Source organism: Podarcis filfolensis (genome assembly GCF_964270895.1).
Source record: "Podarcis filfolensis genome assembly, chromosome: 1".
NCBI classification, from domain to species: domain Eukaryota; kingdom Metazoa; phylum Chordata; class Lepidosauria; order Squamata; family Lacertidae; genus Podarcis; species Podarcis filfolensis.
The window spans coordinates 28,226,844-28,246,552 of NC_139604.1; the positions used below are offsets into that span (position 1 = coordinate 28,226,844).

At 43.1% G+C, this 19,709-nt stretch overlaps 1 protein-coding gene and 1 long non-coding RNA gene across 5 annotated transcripts in view; one reads left to right on the forward strand and one right to left on the reverse strand.

Moving 5' to 3' along the window:
- Positions 1-19,709, forward strand: part of LOC310744875 (sodium channel protein type 1 subunit alpha) — a 106,557-nt gene that overhangs the window by 40,821 nt on the left and 46,027 nt on the right. For all 4 annotated transcript variants that reach the window (XM_083576763.1, XM_083576765.1, XM_083576764.1 and 1 more), the window contains exons 2-3: positions 12,762-13,077; positions 16,768-16,885. In XM_083576763.1, the coding sequence (XP_083432889.1) occupies positions 12,814-13,077; positions 16,768-16,885 (382 nt within the window). In that variant the 5' untranslated portion in view covers positions 12,762-12,813. The remainder of the gene's footprint in view (positions 1-12,761; positions 13,078-16,767; positions 16,886-19,709) is intronic.
- LOC310745400 lies at positions 11,189-15,049 on the reverse strand. The gene is made up of 3 exons (XR_014540113.1): positions 14,634-15,049; positions 14,133-14,307; positions 11,189-11,457 (listed from the first exon to the last, which is right to left on the reverse strand). It is a non-coding gene; the product is annotated as an uncharacterized lncRNA (long non-coding RNA).

The window sequence follows — 19,709 nt, forward strand, 5'->3', positions numbered from 1 at the left end:
GGTCCCTGCTCCTGCCAACCTAGCAGTTCGAAAGCACGTCAAAGTGCAAGTAGATAAATAGGTACTGCTCCAGTGGGAAGGTAAATGGCATTTTCGTGCGCTGCTCTGGTTTGCCAGAAGCGGCTTAGTCATGCTGGCCACATGACCCGGAAGCTGTATGCCGGCTCCCTCGGCCAGTAAAGCGAGATGAGTGCTGCAACCCCAGAGTCATTCACGACTGGACCTAAAGGTCAGGGGTCCTTTTACCTTTTAGTGGGCATGTACTTTAAGACTGTAACATTTAGATCCATTGTTGATTTGAACCTTTCTTTTAAGGGAGATTTAAAATACTTTCACTGTGCCTCTACTGGTTTTACCAGATCCTACAAAGAAAACCTGCTGGCTTTAAAAGACAAGCTAAGGAAATGTAGTTTCATTTTTTGATGCATAAACACATGTTAGAGAGATGACCTGACCTTCTCTAAGCTGAGTCCTCAAGTAGACAGCTCAGAAAACCTTTGCAAATTTTGCAAGTACTTCCAAGTGAACTTGCTGACTTTGGATCAGAGAGCTGCTGATGTCATGATGGGAGGCCATGGCAATCAGAAACGTTTTATATAATCTATCACATTTCCACAACTTGTATCAAAGGGATATGATACTACAGTGTTACATTTAATTGAATGATCTTTTAAAATGCTTTATTGTTGCCATTTTGTATGCTCTGATCCAGTAAAGGAAATTTACACACGCAGGTGCAGATGCATATTTACATACACATCACAATACACACCTGAATCCCATTACCATATTGGCCTGAATATAAGCCTCACTTTTTCTCCCAAATTCCAACCGTGAAAAGTTAAAGTGCAGCTTAAATTTGCGACCTTACAAAAATGGGCTTCTACGAATCGCTGCTGAAACAGACATACAGTAAAACAGAATGGGTGTGAGTGCCTGCGGAATTTTAAAGGTGCGGCTTATATTTGGGTGCGATTTATATTCGGGCCAATATATTACGGTATATTGGTTAGATGCACCCTTGGGTGTCTATGGGGATGTGTATGCCTGCCCACAGATATGGGTTCTTAGGAGCAACTTGTTGTTGTTGTTGTTTAGTCGTGTCCGACTCTTCGTGACCCCATGGACCAGAGCACGCCAGGCACAATTGTCTTCCACTGCCTCCCGCAGTTTGGTCCAGCGTCATAACTTTTATATGCCTGTTGTCTTTGTCCATGGAGTTTTCTTGGCAGGGATACTGGAGTGGCTTGCCGGTTCCTCCTCCAGGTGGATCACGTTTTGTTGGTACTAAAGGGTTAAGAGGTAACAAGTCACTCTAATCACTGAGCAGCTGGAAGTCATTAAGCATCCAGGAATGTGAGTTAGTTTGTATAAATAGTCAGTTCACCCATGTGTTTTTCCCCTTGACCTGACTCGCAGACTCAGTTTGTGGCCATGGGCGTGTTTGCTGATATGAGTTAAGTTTAGAGTAAAGTTTTCTTTATGCCGGAGATAAAAGCATGTGTGCTTTATCGCCAGGGTTTTTCTTTGAAAGGTACTGACTCTCCTGCCTTCTTCAACCGCTGCACGAAATTCTCTGCTGAGATAAGATTTATGGCGTTGGAAGCGCACTGGACGTTTACTTAACATTAAACTAATTAAAGTTTAATGGACACGTTTGGTCAAAACTCTCCACTATGACCTGTCCATCTTGGGTGGCCCTGCACGGCATAGCTCATAGTTTCTCTGAGCTATTCAAGCCCCTTCGCCACGGCAAGGCAATGATCCATGAAGGGGAGGAGCAACTAGTTGCTCATATCTAGAACTGGATATGATACTGGTTTTATTATTTTATTGTGAACTTCCTCAAGGACTGGGAGAGGCAAGTTACATGGCAGGAATGCAAACTCTTTTTTTCCCAAATCAGTGAGGCTGAAGGAGGAAGCTGCAATACTGCAAAGCATTCCAACTGTGACTCTGACACTGTTTCAGAAACTAATTCTTATTGACTGAAGCAAAATTTTCTCCCCACATTGATCTACACAGATACCACTGCTTAGTGAATGGCATTTAAATCTTTGTGACTGACGCGAGACTACAGTATGGCTCTGCAGGAGTTTGGTTTGGGTTTGAGAGGGAAAATATTTGGCATTTTTCATTCTTTTTTCCATTTCTTCCCCATGGGAATACTAGCTAGAACCCATCTCAGGTTGGCTTCTGATGCTCTCTCATACTTGCATGGTGGCTTCCAGCCCTTCAGTAGCACGTTAGAGAACTGATGGCTGGGCAGCATTCAGAAATAACACAGAGCGTATCAGGGGGGATTAGAGGCCAATGCGCTGTGGGTTAAACCACAGAGCCTAGGACTTGCCGATAAATAAGGTCGGCTGTTCGAATCCCCGCGACGGGGTGAGCTCCCATTGCTTGGTCCCTGCTCCTGCCAACCTAGCAGTTTGAAGCATGTCAAAGTGCAAGTAGATAAATAGGTACCGCTCTGGTGGGAAGGTAAACGGCGTTTCTGTGCGCCGCTCTGGTTCGCCAGAAGCGGCTTAGTCATGCTGGCCACATGACCCGGAAGCTGTATGCTGGCTCTCTCAGCCAGTAAAGCGAGATGACCACCGCAACCCCAGAGTCGGTCACGACTGGACCTAATGGTGAGGTGTCCCTTTACCTTTACCTAATCCTGTGTCATAAAAAGCAATGTTGGGGACAATTCTCTACCACCTGTCTAAGAAGAGGTGAAACTTGTATTTGAGAGGAGAGACATAAACCTAAGAATCCTGTCTGGTCCAAAGTAGAAAGAGCACCTTCCTTATTAAAGAAGTTGGAAAAATGTGGGGCAGGATCCAAACTTCCCCCTGTCCTTCAAGTGGACACCAGCTGTGGGAGGTCAGAATGGCTAGGGTTGGTTTTTTTTTTAGTTAAGCAACATCATTGTTAGGTCACAATCCCCCATCTCTCTTTTATGAGTCAGACAGCATCAGCATGTGGTCACAATGACCAGCCTCGCTTTCTGAGGCACAGCTTAGTCAGTCAGCCTCTCTCCCTCTCATGTTAAAGCAGGCTGCAGTTTTGTGTATCAAGGCTCTTCTTTCCCCACTGAAGCAGGAAGAAGCGGTCTTTCTCTCACACAGGGGTGGTTAGCAGAAGTGTGTGGGCACAAGGGTGAAATGGGCAGCAGCAGGGAGGGCCTGTTCACGAGGCAGTCTGAGGCAGCCCCCTCAGGCAGTGGACTACAAGGGGTGCCTCTGTGGGTGAGCACACCCCTTCACCCCCAGAGAAGCAGTGGTGTTGATGGCCTCCAGATTCCAGTGAGATCTTGCAGGAGATCCTGCAAGATCTTGCCATAACCCAGAAATCTCAGCCATGTAACTCCGGTAAGCAAGGCTTCAGCAGGGGCTGTGGGGGGTGGGGCAGCACCTTCACATTTAGCCTCAGGTGGCAAAATTAGATGGGCCACCATTGGGCAGCAGCATGTGGGCAGAGGAGCAGCAGATGAGGAGATGAGAAGCGATGGCAGGCAGGCATTGGAAGTCTTCTATCTACAGTGAGTAATGCACGGTATCCTGGCACCAAATGAAGTAGAGATAATGAGGGGGGGGCAAAGGAATGTTGGCTGCACTCCAGGTACAGCAGGGGTGGCAGAACTCCCAAAAGAAAAGTTGCAGGCAGTTGGGCTTCTAACTTTCAGCGTGTGCTCCCTAAGTGGCAGATTAGGAAACGCACAGGTGGCATTTGCTACTTATGATCTATATGGAAATATGTTTTAGCTAAGTTTTGGAAGGCAGCTATGCTCACCACTATACCACCAACGCCGTTTTTAGCTAAGTTTTGAAATACATCACTGTGTGTTCTCAGGACAGGGTGAGGTGCACATAAATAGATTCTGTTTTCCATTGTTTTGGTTTAGGAACCGATGAGGTGAGTATAATGGTGAATGTAAATTTTTAAAAGTCTCTTTGTTTCATTTTATGAATTTACTAAGCGATGTGCCCCAGCTCACTCTGTTCACCACCACCCCTACCATTCCTCCCACATTAATTGCCCTGGAGTTTCCCCTTCCCATCTCATGCAACTACTAAGCTTGTTTTTCACACACACACCTCATTTCTGAAGGCACTTTGCACTCCTGTTTCCACCTTCACCCCAATGCCTATGTCTCCTCTCCCTTCCTTTTGTGCAATGCCCCCTTGCACACCAACCACCCCCAGGGCCAGATCCTGCATCCTACTCCTCCCACACATTTCAACTACTAAGCACCCTTTTCATCTTGTCCTATGCTTCAGATCCATTCAGGCCCCTGCTTTCAACCTCAAACCCATTACCAAACCCCCTACTTCCTCCTTTTTTGCCATCCCCTTTACACCCCCTTTTCACATTCACTCCCTTTTTTCCCTCCATCCCCGCCTTACTTTTCTCAACTCTCCCTTTCAGAAAGATCCTCCCCCATTTCCACCTCTTCTCCTATTTTCTGTTGCCAGCCCCCTTTGCATGCTCACACCATTATCACCTCCCTGTCCTTTTTACTACCTCCCCCCTTCTCCTTTTTCCAACTCTCCTTTGCACACAGGCCACCCCTATTTCCATGCTGCTGCCTCTTTCCCATTCTGCAGCCCCCTTTGCACACACAAACACACCATGCTGATGTATGTTGCTGTATCTTTAAGACAAATAGACTCTTAAGAGCAAGCCTGTCAGTTAGCTTGCTCAATTAGAGAATGTCATGCTCAACTGATAAATGTTGTACATATATTTTAGTCACAAGCAAACACCCATGCAGTTTCTAAACTACGCTGAATCTGTAACTTCATGTTGAAGACAACACAGGTTACCAGGAGCGAAATACTGTACATTGTGGGAAGGTACTATGGAATATTTGAGGGCTCTGCATCCTGAGTATCTCTCACACGAAGCTTTACATGGGAATCTACATGGGGCTACCTTTGAAGGTGACCCGGAAACTACAACTAATCCAGAATGCGGCAGCTAGACTGGTGACTGGGAGCGGCCGCTGAGACCACATAACACCGGTCTTGAAAGACGTACATTGGCTCCCAGTATGCTTCTGAGCACAATTCAAAGTGTTGGTGTTGACCTTTAAAGCCCTAAACGGCCTCGGCCCAGTATAGCTGAAGGAGCGTCTCCACCCCCATCATTCTACCCGGATACTGAGGTCCAGCGCCGAGGGCCTTCTGGCAGTTCCCTCACTGAGAGAAGCCAAGTTACAGGGAACCAGGAAGAGGGCCTTCTCGGTAGTGGCGCCCGCCCTGTCAAACGCCCTCCCATCAGATGTCAAAGAGATAAACAACTACCTGACATTCAGAAGACATCTTAAGGCAGCCCTGTTCAGGGAAGTTTTTAATGTGTGACATCTTAGTGTATTTTTGGTCTTTGTGGAAGCCGCCCAGAGTGGCTGGTGAAACCCAGCCAGATGGGCAGGGTACAAATAAATTATTATTATTATTATTATTATTATTATTATTATTATTATTATTATTGAATGGAAGAGGGAGATGTTTAAAACAGCCATTTCCCCACTGTACTTAAACAATGGCAGAAGTCTGAGTAAAACTTAAGTGGAGGAACACTGAGGTGAAAATGTGGTTTTGAACAACAGCAGAGATTTGAGGAAAGCAGAGATGGAGGAACACTGTTTTTTTAAAAAAAAACAGTGAGAAATAGCAGAGACAGTACAATGCAGAAGCTAACACTCAGAAAGCTAACATTGAAAGCTTTTTCCAACTTCCTTCTCATTGTACTCGAACCCTGTTTTAAACTGCCCCTCGTGTCACCTGCTGCTGACTCTACTCAAACCTCTGCCATTGTTTTAAATCGCCACTTTTTCTCTCAGCATTTCTCTACCCCTGCTTTATTCAACCTTCTGCTATTATTTAAAACCACCATTTCTCTCTGTGTCACTCCATCACTGCTTTACTCAAACCTCTGACATTGTTTGAAACTGCCATTTTCCTCTCAGTGTTTCTCCACCTCCACTTTACTCAAACTTCTGCTATTCAAAACAGCCACTTTTTTCCTTTCAGTGTTTTTCCCTTCTCACTGTACTCAAACTTCTCCCTCTTCCATTCCTCAGCTGCCTCATGTGTGAGAGATAAAGGATTCGGAGCCCACAAATGTTCCAATGTATGAAGGTATTTACTCAAACCTTTGCTGTTGTTTCAAACTGCCATTTCCCTCTCAGTTTGCTCCATCCTGTTTTACTCAAACCACCACTTTCGCCTGTCAGTGTTTCTCCCTTCTCACTCCCATTCCACGGCCTCTGATGTTGTGCAACCTGCCTTCTCCTTTGCTCCCGTACCCCACCCTGACTTCCTGCTGTGATGAGGCACAGCAAATCATCCAGTGGGGACTGCACAATGACAACCTTACATTTTTATGTATATAGGAAGATTTAATTCATTTCTGTCCTGCTCTTCAATTCCAAAGTGACTCAGAAAACAAGGGAAAAAAACACTTAAAAAAATACAATAACTATAGAATGGCAGAATGTTAAACCACCCAGATATAGAACCTTCATGAGCACCCAGGGCAAAACCTCTACCTAATTAAATGATATTAGCACTCTTCCCTGTTTATTTTGATAGCTTCTCAAAACAGAAGCTTGTGTTTGCTTTCTGTTTGCCCTGATTTATCAACTTTTAGCCAAAAGCAAAAAGCATAATATATAACACAGGGCAAGGGCAAACAGAAGGATATAGAGTAAGGACTGCTTACTGTAACAGATTTCTGTTGCCCAAATACATCCTTGGTGATCAGCTTCAGACTGCAAGAGGAACTGAGTGCGTGAGGCAGAAAAACAACACCCTTTTCATAGATAAAGAGAGAGAGAAAACTGTATTTTAGTAATGTAATATTGTTATGTATACTGTCACGGTTTCAGATACATGTTGTCAGGGAACATCATTTAGGGTGCAATCCTACAGTCCCTGGGAAGGTATTCCAGGCACCATAGGTTATTGCAGACCTCCCTCTTCATGGGTGAAGGAAGTGGTCTTCTTGCAGCCATCTATCCCTCCAGTGCTATTGATGCTCTGATGGAAGCAGGCAGAAAAGGGCATATCATGGGTGAAGCAAGGAAGGCTTTGTTCCCCTGACATACACCTGACAAGGGAAGGAAAATACATCAACCTTGAAGCTGGCATCCTATGCCAAATTTGCCGGGCATTGTTTCTTTAAACTAAGTCCTACATTAAAGGTGATTCTTAGCAGGCAAATACTTTCAAATCTGCAACTTTGGGCAGCTGGTATTCCATCAGGCTACAGCAGGGGGAGAGAAGACAAGCAGGAAACATCTCATTGGCTCTGCTTGAAGGGACAGCTCCCTTTGGCTTTTCTTCTTGAATTGTTTCTTTTCAAGCTGGTCGTTCTAAAAACTTTGGAATTTTAAGAACTGGTTTCTGAAATGGGCTTGTTTTCTTCTTCCCACCTGATTCCCTTTTCATTTTGCGTTCCGTCTTTCAGATTCTGAGCAGGCAGGGGCTGCCTTCTTTCTTTCTGATTTTATATAAGCTGCTTTGGGAGCCTTTCCAGCTGGGTTAAAGATGCTTTAAATAAACAATAATAAATGAAACTATTGCCTGCAAAAAAAACAAAACAAAAAAACCCCTAAATGGTCAAAGGGTATCTTTTTCAGTACTCATAATAAACACAACATATTTTGGGTTCGTTGGCCATAACAGAGTGCAGGCAGCTTTTTCACAAAAGGGTGATCTCTGCCAGTAATTCTCAGGCTCTAGGGTCATCACTGGTGCACACCGTATGTCCTAGTTGTAAGGAAGAGGACTGTACTTGGCAGGTAATAACTGTTTAGATGCCAACTGTAGCTCAGGTTTTAGAGAGACTGGGTACCTTGTTATGATGATCATTACTCTTGACACCAACAATGTTATGTGTTAATTGCTGGAAGTGAGGCAAGGGAACAGTGATGCAGAGAATGTCATTGCAGTTTATTGGAGGCAGAATTAAGCATATAAGAAACGTTAACGAATTAGAAGCTATGATGAGTTTGGTATTTCTGAGACAATATACGATGAATGTGCTTTCCCTCGTTATTATGTGCAAAGAGAAAATCTAGTTGTGATATTTAAATCGGGTCCTTTTCTTGCATTTCTACAACATGCAGGCAATATCCAAGCCATGCTCAGAATTAGACCCACTGAGATCAGTGGACATAAATCTATTTCACAGGGGACTCAGCTACATTAGTAAAAATAAAACGTTATAAATGCGTTGTGACACCAGGTGGCGATGCGGAGCTGAAATAGGAACTCTATGAAATTTTCCATTGTGAGCTTTAAAATCGTTTTTCCCTAGAGCATTTTCAGAGTGTTTTTTATAGCTGTGTAGATGCAGCCAGGATCTACTCTATTACTCCTATACACGTGTGTGTGTGTGTGTGTGTGTGTGTGTGTGTGTGTGTTTTCACATGACCATATTTCCAAGGATACAACTGAATGAATAAAAGAAGTAATGCTTGTTTAGGTGAACTGATCCTCTCTGCATTTAGTATTTAAGTGATACCATTTGTGTACATAGTAGTTTGTACAGTTACACAGGCATGAAAGAACTACCAAGCTAATACAGAGGGCCAAGCTAAATGTGACATTAAATGTGTGACTGTGTTGAGTTTGCCTAGGCTGTTCCTTGTAAATAACAGCTGTGTGGAGGATGAAAGAAGATAATCAGTACTGGTATGACAGCACTCTTACCCATTCACCACAGTCCTGATGGAAATTTCCACCCACCAGCAAATCTGTTCTTTACCCCTGAAAGGAAATTGCCCTTACCAGCAAAGGAAACTTTCTTCCTGGGGCTGATAGCAGCTGTGGTGGGGTTTACTTAAAATAAAATAATAATAACAACGATGATGATGATGATGATGATGATGTCCTATCTAAGTTTAGCTCAGTCAGCAGGGGAAATAATGTTATCTTCTAGGTCAAGAGAGCTCACAGTCTGTAGTGTGTTGTCACTTTTCACACAGACACAACATGGGCAAATGAGGCCAGATTCTCCATTAAATGCCAAGACTCCGTTACCCTCCAGTTCCCAGAGTAACTAGCCAAACAAGACAGCAGCATATAGTTTGGGAGTAAAATAGGCCACTACTTTTATTGGGTCTACTCTACATGTGAACAGTTTGGCATAGGCATTGGGTAAGCCACATTATTCTACTCCAGCCCTCCTTCTGGAAGTGCATTTAAGGGTAAACCCAACTTGGGAGCCTATGACCTGCATCAAATAGGGGTACCCACCCACCCCACTCCACCCTCTGTAGTGTGCTGTGTGTAGACTCCCACTCCCCAGTCTTAGTGTTGGCACTTGTAACACAAGCACAACGTGTGTGAATGAGGCCGGATTCTCTGTTCCAGGACTTTGAACATCTGCAGCATCATCCTTCCTCCTCTCTCCCTTCCTTCTATACCTCCCTTTTGCACCATTCTCTGATGCTGTAGTATGAACAGAAGAAGCAAAGTGCTTCCTATAAGGCCACTTCTTGGAACAATGGTCACAGCCAACCAAGAGTGCTGACCCATCCTTTCATGCACCAATGGCTGCCAGGAACCTTGTATCATCACCAACAAAGGTTCCAAATTTTGAGTCATGCCTTCTTACTTAAAAAAAAAATTAAAATCTGTGTTAAGAGTTTTAGGGCAACCAATTCCGTCCTATTGTCAGTTTGTGTTTGTGAGTATCGAAGTAAACTGAATTCTTTTTAATAATGCTAACATGTAGTTTGATTTTTTCAGCCAATACTGCTGATCATTTGGCCAATTGTAGTGGCATTTCTCTTCTATTACAAGTCCCTATTCCCCCCCCCCAAAAAAAAGTATGCATATGTATCAGTTTCTAAAATGATTGATAAATGTAACTGGGACATTGCAAAACTCCTAAACCAATTACGGTGGTACCTCGGGTTATAGACGCTTCAGGTTACAGACTCCGCTAACCCAGAAATAGTACCTTGGGTTAAGAACTTTGCTTCAGGATGAGAACAGAAATCATGCTCCAGTGGTGCGGCAGCAGCAGGAGGCCCCATTAGCTAAAGTGGTGCTTCAGGTTAAGAACAGTTTCAGGTTAAGTACGGACCTCCGGAACGAATTAAGTACTTAACCCCAGGTACCACTGTATACTATTACCGTCTCCATGTGAAAATTCAGGTAGTCTTGTAATATATAGTGCTTACTGATTCCATCTGGCTTATACCGTATTTTTCGCCCTATAGGATGCACCTTTTCCCCTCCAAAAATGAAAGGGAAATGTGTGTATGTCCTATGGGGCGAATGCAGGCTTTCGCTGAAGCCTGGAGAGCGAGTTCCCGCCAGGCTCCCAAGGCTTGCGGATAGCAGCCTGTTCTGGGGGCTGGGGTCGGGGGAAGCTCGGGCTTCCCCCGCCCCGCGCCTGGGGAGGAATTTTTTTTTCTTTATTTCCCCCCCCCCAAAAAAAAAGTGCGCCCTATGGGCCGGTGCGCCCTATAGGGCGAAAAATACAGTAATCCATCTGGAAAAGTTGGAATTGCTGTTTTAAGTGAACCACCCTTATATAGTCCTTTAAATGTCAATTCAGACGTTAAACCTGAAGTATATTGGGATTCATCTACTTATCAGACATGGTGAAAGGAGACCTTTGAAATTCAGGCTTTATTTACTTTGCATGTGCATTAAGGATCCATTAGCTGTTTTTGTTGTTTTTGGTTTTGCAGTGCTGGGATTTTCTTTTTGCCATTAAGCAAAAAACAAAAAACAAAAAAACCCAACCCTTTCCCCCCAACACTTGCAATAAAACAAAGATTTCCAGTGGTTTCCCTGCAGATCTTCCTTCCTTCCTTCCCTCCTTCCTTCCTTCCTTCCTTCCTTCCTTCCTTCCTTCCTTCCTTTGTTTTGCAATTTGATTTCAAACAAAATGGTCACAACCAAAAGACAGTTTTCAACACCCCCTTCCCCCCCTAAATCATTCTAATATCTCACTCGTCTTTCTACTTGGAAGTTCTATGTTTTTTTTCATCGAACGTTCCAACAATTGCTTTTTTTCCTTTGTCTTACGCAATCGAAAGTAGGTAGTTATCTTTTCTCTTCTCACTCCCTCTTTCCTGTCCTTTCTTCATCTCCTCTTTTCTCTCTCCCCTCCTTTCCCCTCTCCGTAGATATCCCTGTGTCTCTCTCTCTCTCTCATTCTTCCCCATTCCTTTAAAATAAAGTGGCACACGCTTCCCTCCTTCTGATCCAGCACCGCTTCTCTGCTCTGCTCATACCTTCCACCTCCCTCTTTTCCTTTTGCACTCCTCTGCTGTTCTTCATCTCCCGCTTTTGCCCGAGTGTATTAGGTCTGGCACAAACAAGCAGGCCTTCTTCAAGGCATCCTGCCAATGGGTGGAGATTGCAGACGCTCTAGTCTCTCGGAGGAGGTGGGGGTGGGGAGGATGTGCTCTTCTCTGTCCAAATTCACATTTGAAAACCCAGCCTGCAAAAACCATAAAGAAGGAAAGAAAAATCTCTCAGCAGCATAAAAGGTGCACCATAAGCAGTTTTCCTCAGCACTTGGTGTTTTCCCCCCACCCCACCTCCCTCTGTTGCCATGCTGATTTTTGGCTGCATACGGTATATTTGTGACACTGTTTCATCTCTTTCCGCTCTTAAGCGTATTTCCAAAATATCAAATCCATTAAAAGGAATTAAGAGCATATGCTGCGGTTTCCAACTATAACAAGCATGTGGGCTCTCAGGAGTACTCTGCAAGAGCCACATACTGTAGTGGAAACGTGGTGTCTCCATCCCCAACCCCAACCCCCAACTATCTGCTGTATTTTTTCTGCCTGCATTTTGCAGAGGAGAATGCAAGGCTGGGTTTTGCTCTGACCTGATTCTGAAAATATCTTCACAGGATCAACCCAGCTGAAATCAAGTCACTGAATTAGACCCTTTTGTTAATTAACCAATGTGTTCCCCCTAGGATTCTGCAGCAGGGTAGCATTCTTATTTTTTTGTAATTAATAAAATATTGTTTGCAGTAAGACGCTGTGCCCTCCAATAACACTTGCTTGGAGTTTTTTGGTGTGTGCTTTTTAAAAAAGATCAAATAGCTTTTAGAACGGCTCAGCGCTTTGTCTCAAGTAGCTGGCATATCAATAAGCTATTTTTAGGACGCCAAACTATTGTGCATTTCTGCGGGGCAATCTCCATTCATTAAAGTGGGCTTATATGAGAACCCTATGGTCAGGTCCCTGTGTCTTTTGACAGCTCCGCAACAAGCAGAAATTCACAATTTCCCCGTTATTAGATCTGCATGCCGGGAAAAGCTTCATCCGATCAATTTCGATTGGTTATGCCACCCATTGAAATTGGGCTATTGGGTTGGTTTTGTTGTATTTTGATTCCGTATTTTGTGGTTTTTCTATTCTGATGTTATCCTGTGAACCGCCCTGAGACCTGCGGGTATATAGGGTAGTACATCAGTTTAACAAAGGGTAATAAATAAATAATAATTAATGGTCCGGAAGTCCTGCCAGAGGAAAAACAGATACTGTTCTGAACCACAGGCAAATCTCACTGAAGGAAATGGAGTGTGCACAGCAGCAAGGCGGGTTGATGGATTGTGTCTTGGAAATCCAAGGGCTCGTTCTTTCGAAAGTTCTTTTTAACAACGTAGTACTGTCGTTTGTTTGCATCAGAAAGAGTTGGTGGAGGAAATGTTCCTTCCCTGCTTAGTAATTTCTCTTCTTCGTCTTTTCCTTCCTTCCTTCCTTCCCTGCCCATTTCCTTATGCAGTACTTCCTTATGCAGGAGAATAAATGGTAATTAAAATGAGCAGGATGAAAAGATGGAGCAGCCAGTGCTTGTACCACCAGGACCTGACAGCTTCCACTACTTCACTAGAGAGTCTCTTGCAGCTATTGAGCAACGCATTGCTGCAGAGAAGGCTAAGCAGTCCAAACAAGACCGTAAAGACGACGACGAAAATGGCCCAAAGCCCAGTAGTGACTTGGAGGCTGGAAAATCACTGCCATTTATTTATGGAGACATACCTCCTGGCATGGTGGCTACTCCCTTGGAAGACCTGGACCCATTTTATCTTAACCAAAAAGTGAGTGTTTCATATCAAGCATTTTACACTGTCCCTTTCCTTTTCCATTTCCTTGCAGTCAGACACACAGCCTACAATTTCCCCATGTGTCTTTCTGGGATCTCTGTTACTTGTGATCTACCAGGTTTGAAAACCAGCATTTCTGGGTAAGGACAACTGATTGCACTGCAAGGATGTTAATCATTTGCTCTCAATCTGTACATCAAAAACTATTCGTATTTCAACTCTGCTGGAAAATTATCTAGCAAAAAGCTGGCGGGAGACAACAGTGATCACACACACACACACACACACACACACACACACACACACTGTTCCATAGACTAAATGACTGGTTATTAGCTTCTCATATCTTCTGAGACCATTGATTAGCTGGGTGGTTGAATTGTTTGTTTGTTGACAACAATTATTCTACATCTATCTATCCATAGCTGTCAACTTTTCCCTTTTCTTGTGAGGAATCCTATTCAGAATAAGGGAATTTCCCTTTAAAAAAGGGGAAAGTTGACAGCTATCTATCGATATCTAAATAAATAAATAAATAAATAAATAAATAAAAGAAGCAGTTTTTTTTTAAAAAAAACCATACATCATAGACTGGGCAGTGTGTATGGAGGTTCTGGGCTACCCAGATGGCAAGACCTCTCTTTCAGTCTCACTGATGCGGTCCAAAGGAAAGCAGAGCAGTAGTTTAGGCACCAGCTTGGCTGCTGCAGGAGTTGCCAGAAAGAGGTGTACAAGGCGCCATCCAACTGCCTTACGGACTCCGCTCCAGATTTGTGTGGGTTTTACTCCTTAGCCTTCTCTTCTCCCAAAGATATCCTGCAAGGCAGTGGAAGTTTAGGATCAGAGTTTTCCTTCTCCTAGATGGGCTACCTTCTCAGGTTGACAAGCTCCATCAGCCCCTCATTTCCCTCTGCAGCACATGCAGAAACCACCTTCTTGACCATTGGACCCATTGTTAGTCTTGTCTGCTCAATCCGCCGGAGCCTGTATTCACATGCAGGAGAAATCCCCAACTCACTGAGGTTTTGAGACCCATCAGCCGTCCTCACCTGGATTAGCCAGCCTGTCGAAGTCATTTCTTGGGATGTGGCCTCTGTCACATGTTGACAGCTTCTAGGAGCCACAGGTGAAAGCTGAGGGTGGGGTGGGGTGTGGGATGTTAGGAGAGGTGTAGTACCTCTTGTGAGGTACACATCATGCTCCTTCCCTGGGTAGCTTGTCTAACTGAAATAAAGAAGAATATGTTCACAGAAACAAAAGGCAGCTTGGTCAGATGGTATGGTCAAATCAGAGCAATCAAAAAGATTCCTTGTGAGAAAATGGAATAATGTTAAGGGTGTTCTGTGCATGCACATACAAAGCAGCTAGTTATGGGGGCCACACCTGATCTATGGAATGCTGGCTTGTGCATGGCACTTATTCTCTCATGACATTTTAAGAGCATCCTAGGGGAAAATGACACTTGTTTTGAAATAGTCAAACTGTACAAGCTAGGGAAACCAATACAATAAACTTGGCAGTGGGTAATTGTTCAGTGGTAGAATACTTACTGTGCTAACATAAGATCCCAGATTCGGTCCTGGGCATCTCAAGATAGGACTGGGAAGGACTGCCATCTAAAAGCCTAGTGAGTATAAGACACATTCCTTCCTTTGGTTAGTTATGAATTTCCTCCCCTTTGCTGGTTGCATGTACACAGGAACAACAGCTGTGGCAAGGTATTCTCCTGAGTTAGTTATTCCATTGCTAATTACTGTTGTTAAATCGTCCAAGGACACTTTCACAGAGGAAACAAATTCTACCGGTTGGGAAGAAGCAAAACTTTTTAGAGGGGGTGATGGGCTTGTTTATCCTGCATACCTGTTTCTCCTCTTTGAAATTGGAAAGGGAAATTCCCAACTCAGCAAGATATGTTCATGTTGTTATTACGATGAAGGTGCATATGGCTTCTCATGTTGATATGCAATATTGCATTTGACTCAAATGATGCTTCCTCAGGCTGTGTATGCACACATCAGCCTTTGAAGTGCTGCAGTTTGGGGTTTCTTAAACGCGCTTTTGTAGACATTGCTTTGCAAGCGTCCATACCTGCATGCTCTGTAGACAGAATGAGCAGCTGTTAAATCATTGCCAGATTTACACACAGAGGTTGGGGCTAGGGCATATTAGTTTCTTTGCTCCCTCCCCTTTTGATGCCCACGTCATGCCTTAAAAAAAAATTAAAAATCCTGCAAATTTATTGATGTACCAGAAGTCTGCTCATAACAAACTAATGCTCAGTTAGTTTTACTGTGCTGAGTGCATGCCCAGAGGCTTCCTTCTCTTGTACCATGCAGGTGACTTGGTGACTACATTTCTCCTTGGGGACAAGCCACTTTAGGTTGCATCCTACTATTGACTACTCATTGTAGAGCCATTGAAATTAATGGTTCCGAACCATTTTTATTTGAATGAGTCTACCCTGAGTATGACTAACAGTGAACACAACCCTGTGTACATTCAGAGGCTTCCTTTCCTTCTAGTACCATGCAGGCAACTCTAGCAAGGCACTCTAAGTATGCCCAGAGGCTGCTTGTCCTGGCACTTTGCATGGTGAATCACCAACTGTCACGTCTGTTATATTGCAAAGCATTGTGCTATGGTATCCTCAGAATATCCCTGCCCTGGCACCAGGGAGGGAGCGGACATCACATAGTTTGATTTATCAAATGAAGAGTGCAAAAAAAAAAAAAAGGCACTTCAGGCTTCTGATATATCTGCTCCCTGTTACATCCAATAATTCCCCTGGAGTCATTGTGGTTGATTTCTTAAACCTACATTTTGTTAAGGAGCAGCATGCAAAATGGGCAGTTCTGATCTGTGCCAAACTGCCACCATAAGCAGTCAAATAATATGGTTCTTGGAGGGCAAAGTTTATAGTGACTGGAGCATTCAGTTGATTAAAGCTTTGGGATTTTGATAAACTGGGATGGTTGCTTAAAAAGTAATAAATACTATAACAAAAAGAGCCCTTTCCCAATTCATTTGAGCACTTGAGTACAGAGAAGAAAGAGTTAATGGCTGTTTCTGCCCATCCTTTAAAAGAGCACAAACACCTATGGTAATGGAGGCTCTTTCTGCTCTTCTTCTAAGGAGTAAAAGAGTGAAACCTATGCAACCCTCCAAAGACTGAAACATCAGTATACTCGTGTACATGGGAGGGAAAATATTTGTTGTCTTCAAGTTTGTCCAGAATACCAAATGGCTCGGGTACCTCTCAGGTTAATCTCTGAGGAAGTGTAGGGAGAGGGCTACATAGGTGCAGTTCAGCAACATCATAAGACCCTCCCCAATAGGAGGTTCTCAGAGATGGTCTTCACGCACAAGGCAAGAGGTGCTTCAAAATGTATTGTAAAATGTGAGCCAGCTATTAACTTTTCTACCAAAAGGCGTTTGAGTGGAACAGCAAACCAACGATATAACAACAATATGAAAAGGAAACTGCATCTGCAAAGGGCAACGAATACTCTTACATAGTAAATAATGTCCTGCTTATCAGGTAAGTTATAACAATACAGCATTTGACAGGAAAGGATGTGTTCACAGTGACTGGTTTTTTTTAATCACTGGGGGAAATTAATAATGAAAGATGATTGTAGAACTGCATGACTTTAAGTTGCTCTCACCTTTTCTTCTTTCTTCCAGACTTTTATAGTATTGAATAGAGGAAAGGCAATTTTCCGATTCAGTGCCACTCCTGCCCTATACATTTTAACTCCTTTCAACCCTATTAGAAAAATATCTATTAAGATTTTGGTACATTCATATCCTTTTCCAGTTGTTGTTTTTGAAACTGTTCACTTGTTTTCATAAGATAGCAATCTACAAATGTGTTCTTCAGTTTCCTCGTGACCATCCCTGTTTCTAATTTTACATGATTAGGTCTAAAATGAAAATGTTTCAAACTTGCTTATCAAAATTCTCAAAAGACTTTCTGAAATCACCTTCCTACCCTGTCACAAATACCTATGGAATAGATTAGTTTATACCAAATGGAGCACACAGGTTATTCCATTCCTCTAGTTGGGTATCAAAGCTCTACTGTACATACGGTGCTCCCACAAATCTGATTAACACTGACCTCAGTGACAGCTGTCATTGGAGCTTCTGCATGGGTAAGATGCACATGCATTGAAATGTATAAGGTAAAGGTAAAGGACCCTTGAATGGTTAAGTCCAGTCAAAAGGCGACTGGGGTGCGGCGCTCGTCTCGCTTTTCAGGCTGAGGGAGCTAACATTTGTCCACAGAAAGCTTTCTGGGTCTTGTGGCCAGTATGACTAAACTGCTTCTGGCGCAACGGAACACCGTGACAGAAACCAGAGTGCATGGAAATGCCGTTTACCTTCCTGCCGCAACAGTACCTATTTATCTACTGGCACTGGTATGCTTTCGAACTGCTAGGTTGGCAGAAGCTGGGACAGAGCAACTGGATATCACCCTGTCGCTCAGATTCGAACCACTGAACTTCTGATTAGCAAGCCCAAGAGGCTCAGTGGTTTAGATCACAGCGCCACCCACGTTACCTTTTGTGTGTGTGGGTTTGTTTTGTTTCTGAAATAATTTTTATTTGATTTTACAAGTATAAAGTTATAAAAATAACACAACACATATCCACAATTAAGAGATTCCTCTGAATCTCTGGACTTCTCACCTTCCCCTCCATGGGTTCTGTTATTGGTACAAATCTTTTCTACTGCATCTTTTCCAGTACTCCATATTTCTTTATAACTTCTTTATCTCCATGATACCCATTACATTGCAAGTGTTGTTGCAATCTTGCTAATGTTTTCATCTGTTTAAAGTGGCCTCCAAGATAAATTATAAAAAATTTCCCATTCCTTATTAAACTTTTGGTCTTCTTGGTTCCTGAGCTTTCTGGTCATTTTTGTCATTTCGGCACCCACATTACCTTTTGAACTTTATATGTGCTATGTAATTGGTGTGAACTGCCATTCAGCTACTGTAGTATGACACCATTGATAAAATCCTTTAAAATGTTGTATCCTTGGAACATGATCCTGGAAGATGCTAGTCTTACCATTTAAGCACCCAACTGCAAGCCCAATCAGAGGGGGAGGGGCCAGGTGGTTAGTGTTAATGCTGTGTCCAATGCCTTGTCAAAATAGAGAAGGATGTTCAGCAGCAGCAGTATTTTTCTTAGGTCATGAAATGGTCCAAATGTATTACAGTGGTACCTCTGGTTGCGAACAGGATCCGTTCCGGAGGCCCGTTCGCAACATGACCAGAATGCAACCCGTGTCTGCGTGTGCGTGGGCCGCGATTTGCTGCCTCTGCGCATGCGTGTGATGTCATTTTGCGCATCTGCGCATGCGTGAGCTGCGAAACCCGGAAGTAACCCTTTCCAGTACTTCCGGGTCACCACGGGACGCAATCTGAAAATGCTCAACCTGAAGCAAACATAACATGAGGTATGACTGTACTTTGTATACCTGGTATGGTTCATCAGTGACAAATCAGATGCACATATAGCAGCCACCAATGGAAGACCTTCTTAAAGCTACAATCCTAATCACGTTTACCTAGGAGAAGGGCACACAATAGAACTTACATCTGAGTAAACATGCATAGGATTGTGTTGTAGGTCGGCTAAGACTAGCAGACTTTCTCTACACAATAAACCACTGATTTAAAGTAGAGTTTCCTACAGATTGTATAAATTTGTATCATTCGTTCTGCACTACTGTAAGCCTTTCAGCTGATGCAGTGCTGTGCTGTGCCAAAATCTTCACCTGCGCTTCAACCATTCTCTACCAATTTTATGACAAAAGAAATTGAATTCCAGAATCAGGAAAGTGAGAGAATTTTTTGGGGAGAAATTCTCATGGCTTGGGTGGATGTAAGACATTTGTTGTACTTTCCCACATTCCAAAATGGTCAAGAAGTGTTTGTGAGTGTCCTTCCTTTCACTTTACAAATCTCTCCAGTGGTTTGCATTCTCCAGTAAGGATGGAGGAGAAATTCAACACAGTTCGCATTTCATGGTGAGTCTACCTAATCCACAATTTCTGAAATAATATGAGAACGAAAACACAGCCTTCCTTCAAATTCCAGTTTTCTGAATTTTGCAATGCAGTTCTCCAACCAAGTAGCACGAACAATCCCACCCTGGATTTTGTGGTTGTGTTTTTTGTAATTGCAAGTATTTATATATTTGCCAAATAGTTTTTATTAGTCTTCCAAATTTTAACCAATCAATACCAAATTACATCAAATTTAATACGTTTTTTTCCAAAGGGTTGACTTCCTGCTCTTCTTCCTAGCTGTGTCCCTATTTTCCCCAATTTACTGCTTCGTATTACAAATTTATATCCCAATTCACATTTCAACCCTTATATCTAATCTTAAATGTCACATTTTCCAATTTAATTCTTGTTCTTCTTCTCCCTTTCCCCTTCGCTCTTAGCTGTCCAGTTTACAATTCCTGCTTGTATACTTAACAATAATTTATTCCCTTATACATCAAAACAAAAACAAATGAGGTCTCGCAGCGTAATTGCAAGTATTTAAACTGTTTTTAATATTGCATTTTAAATTGTAATCTGCTTTAGGGTAAAGTGCTGGTAAT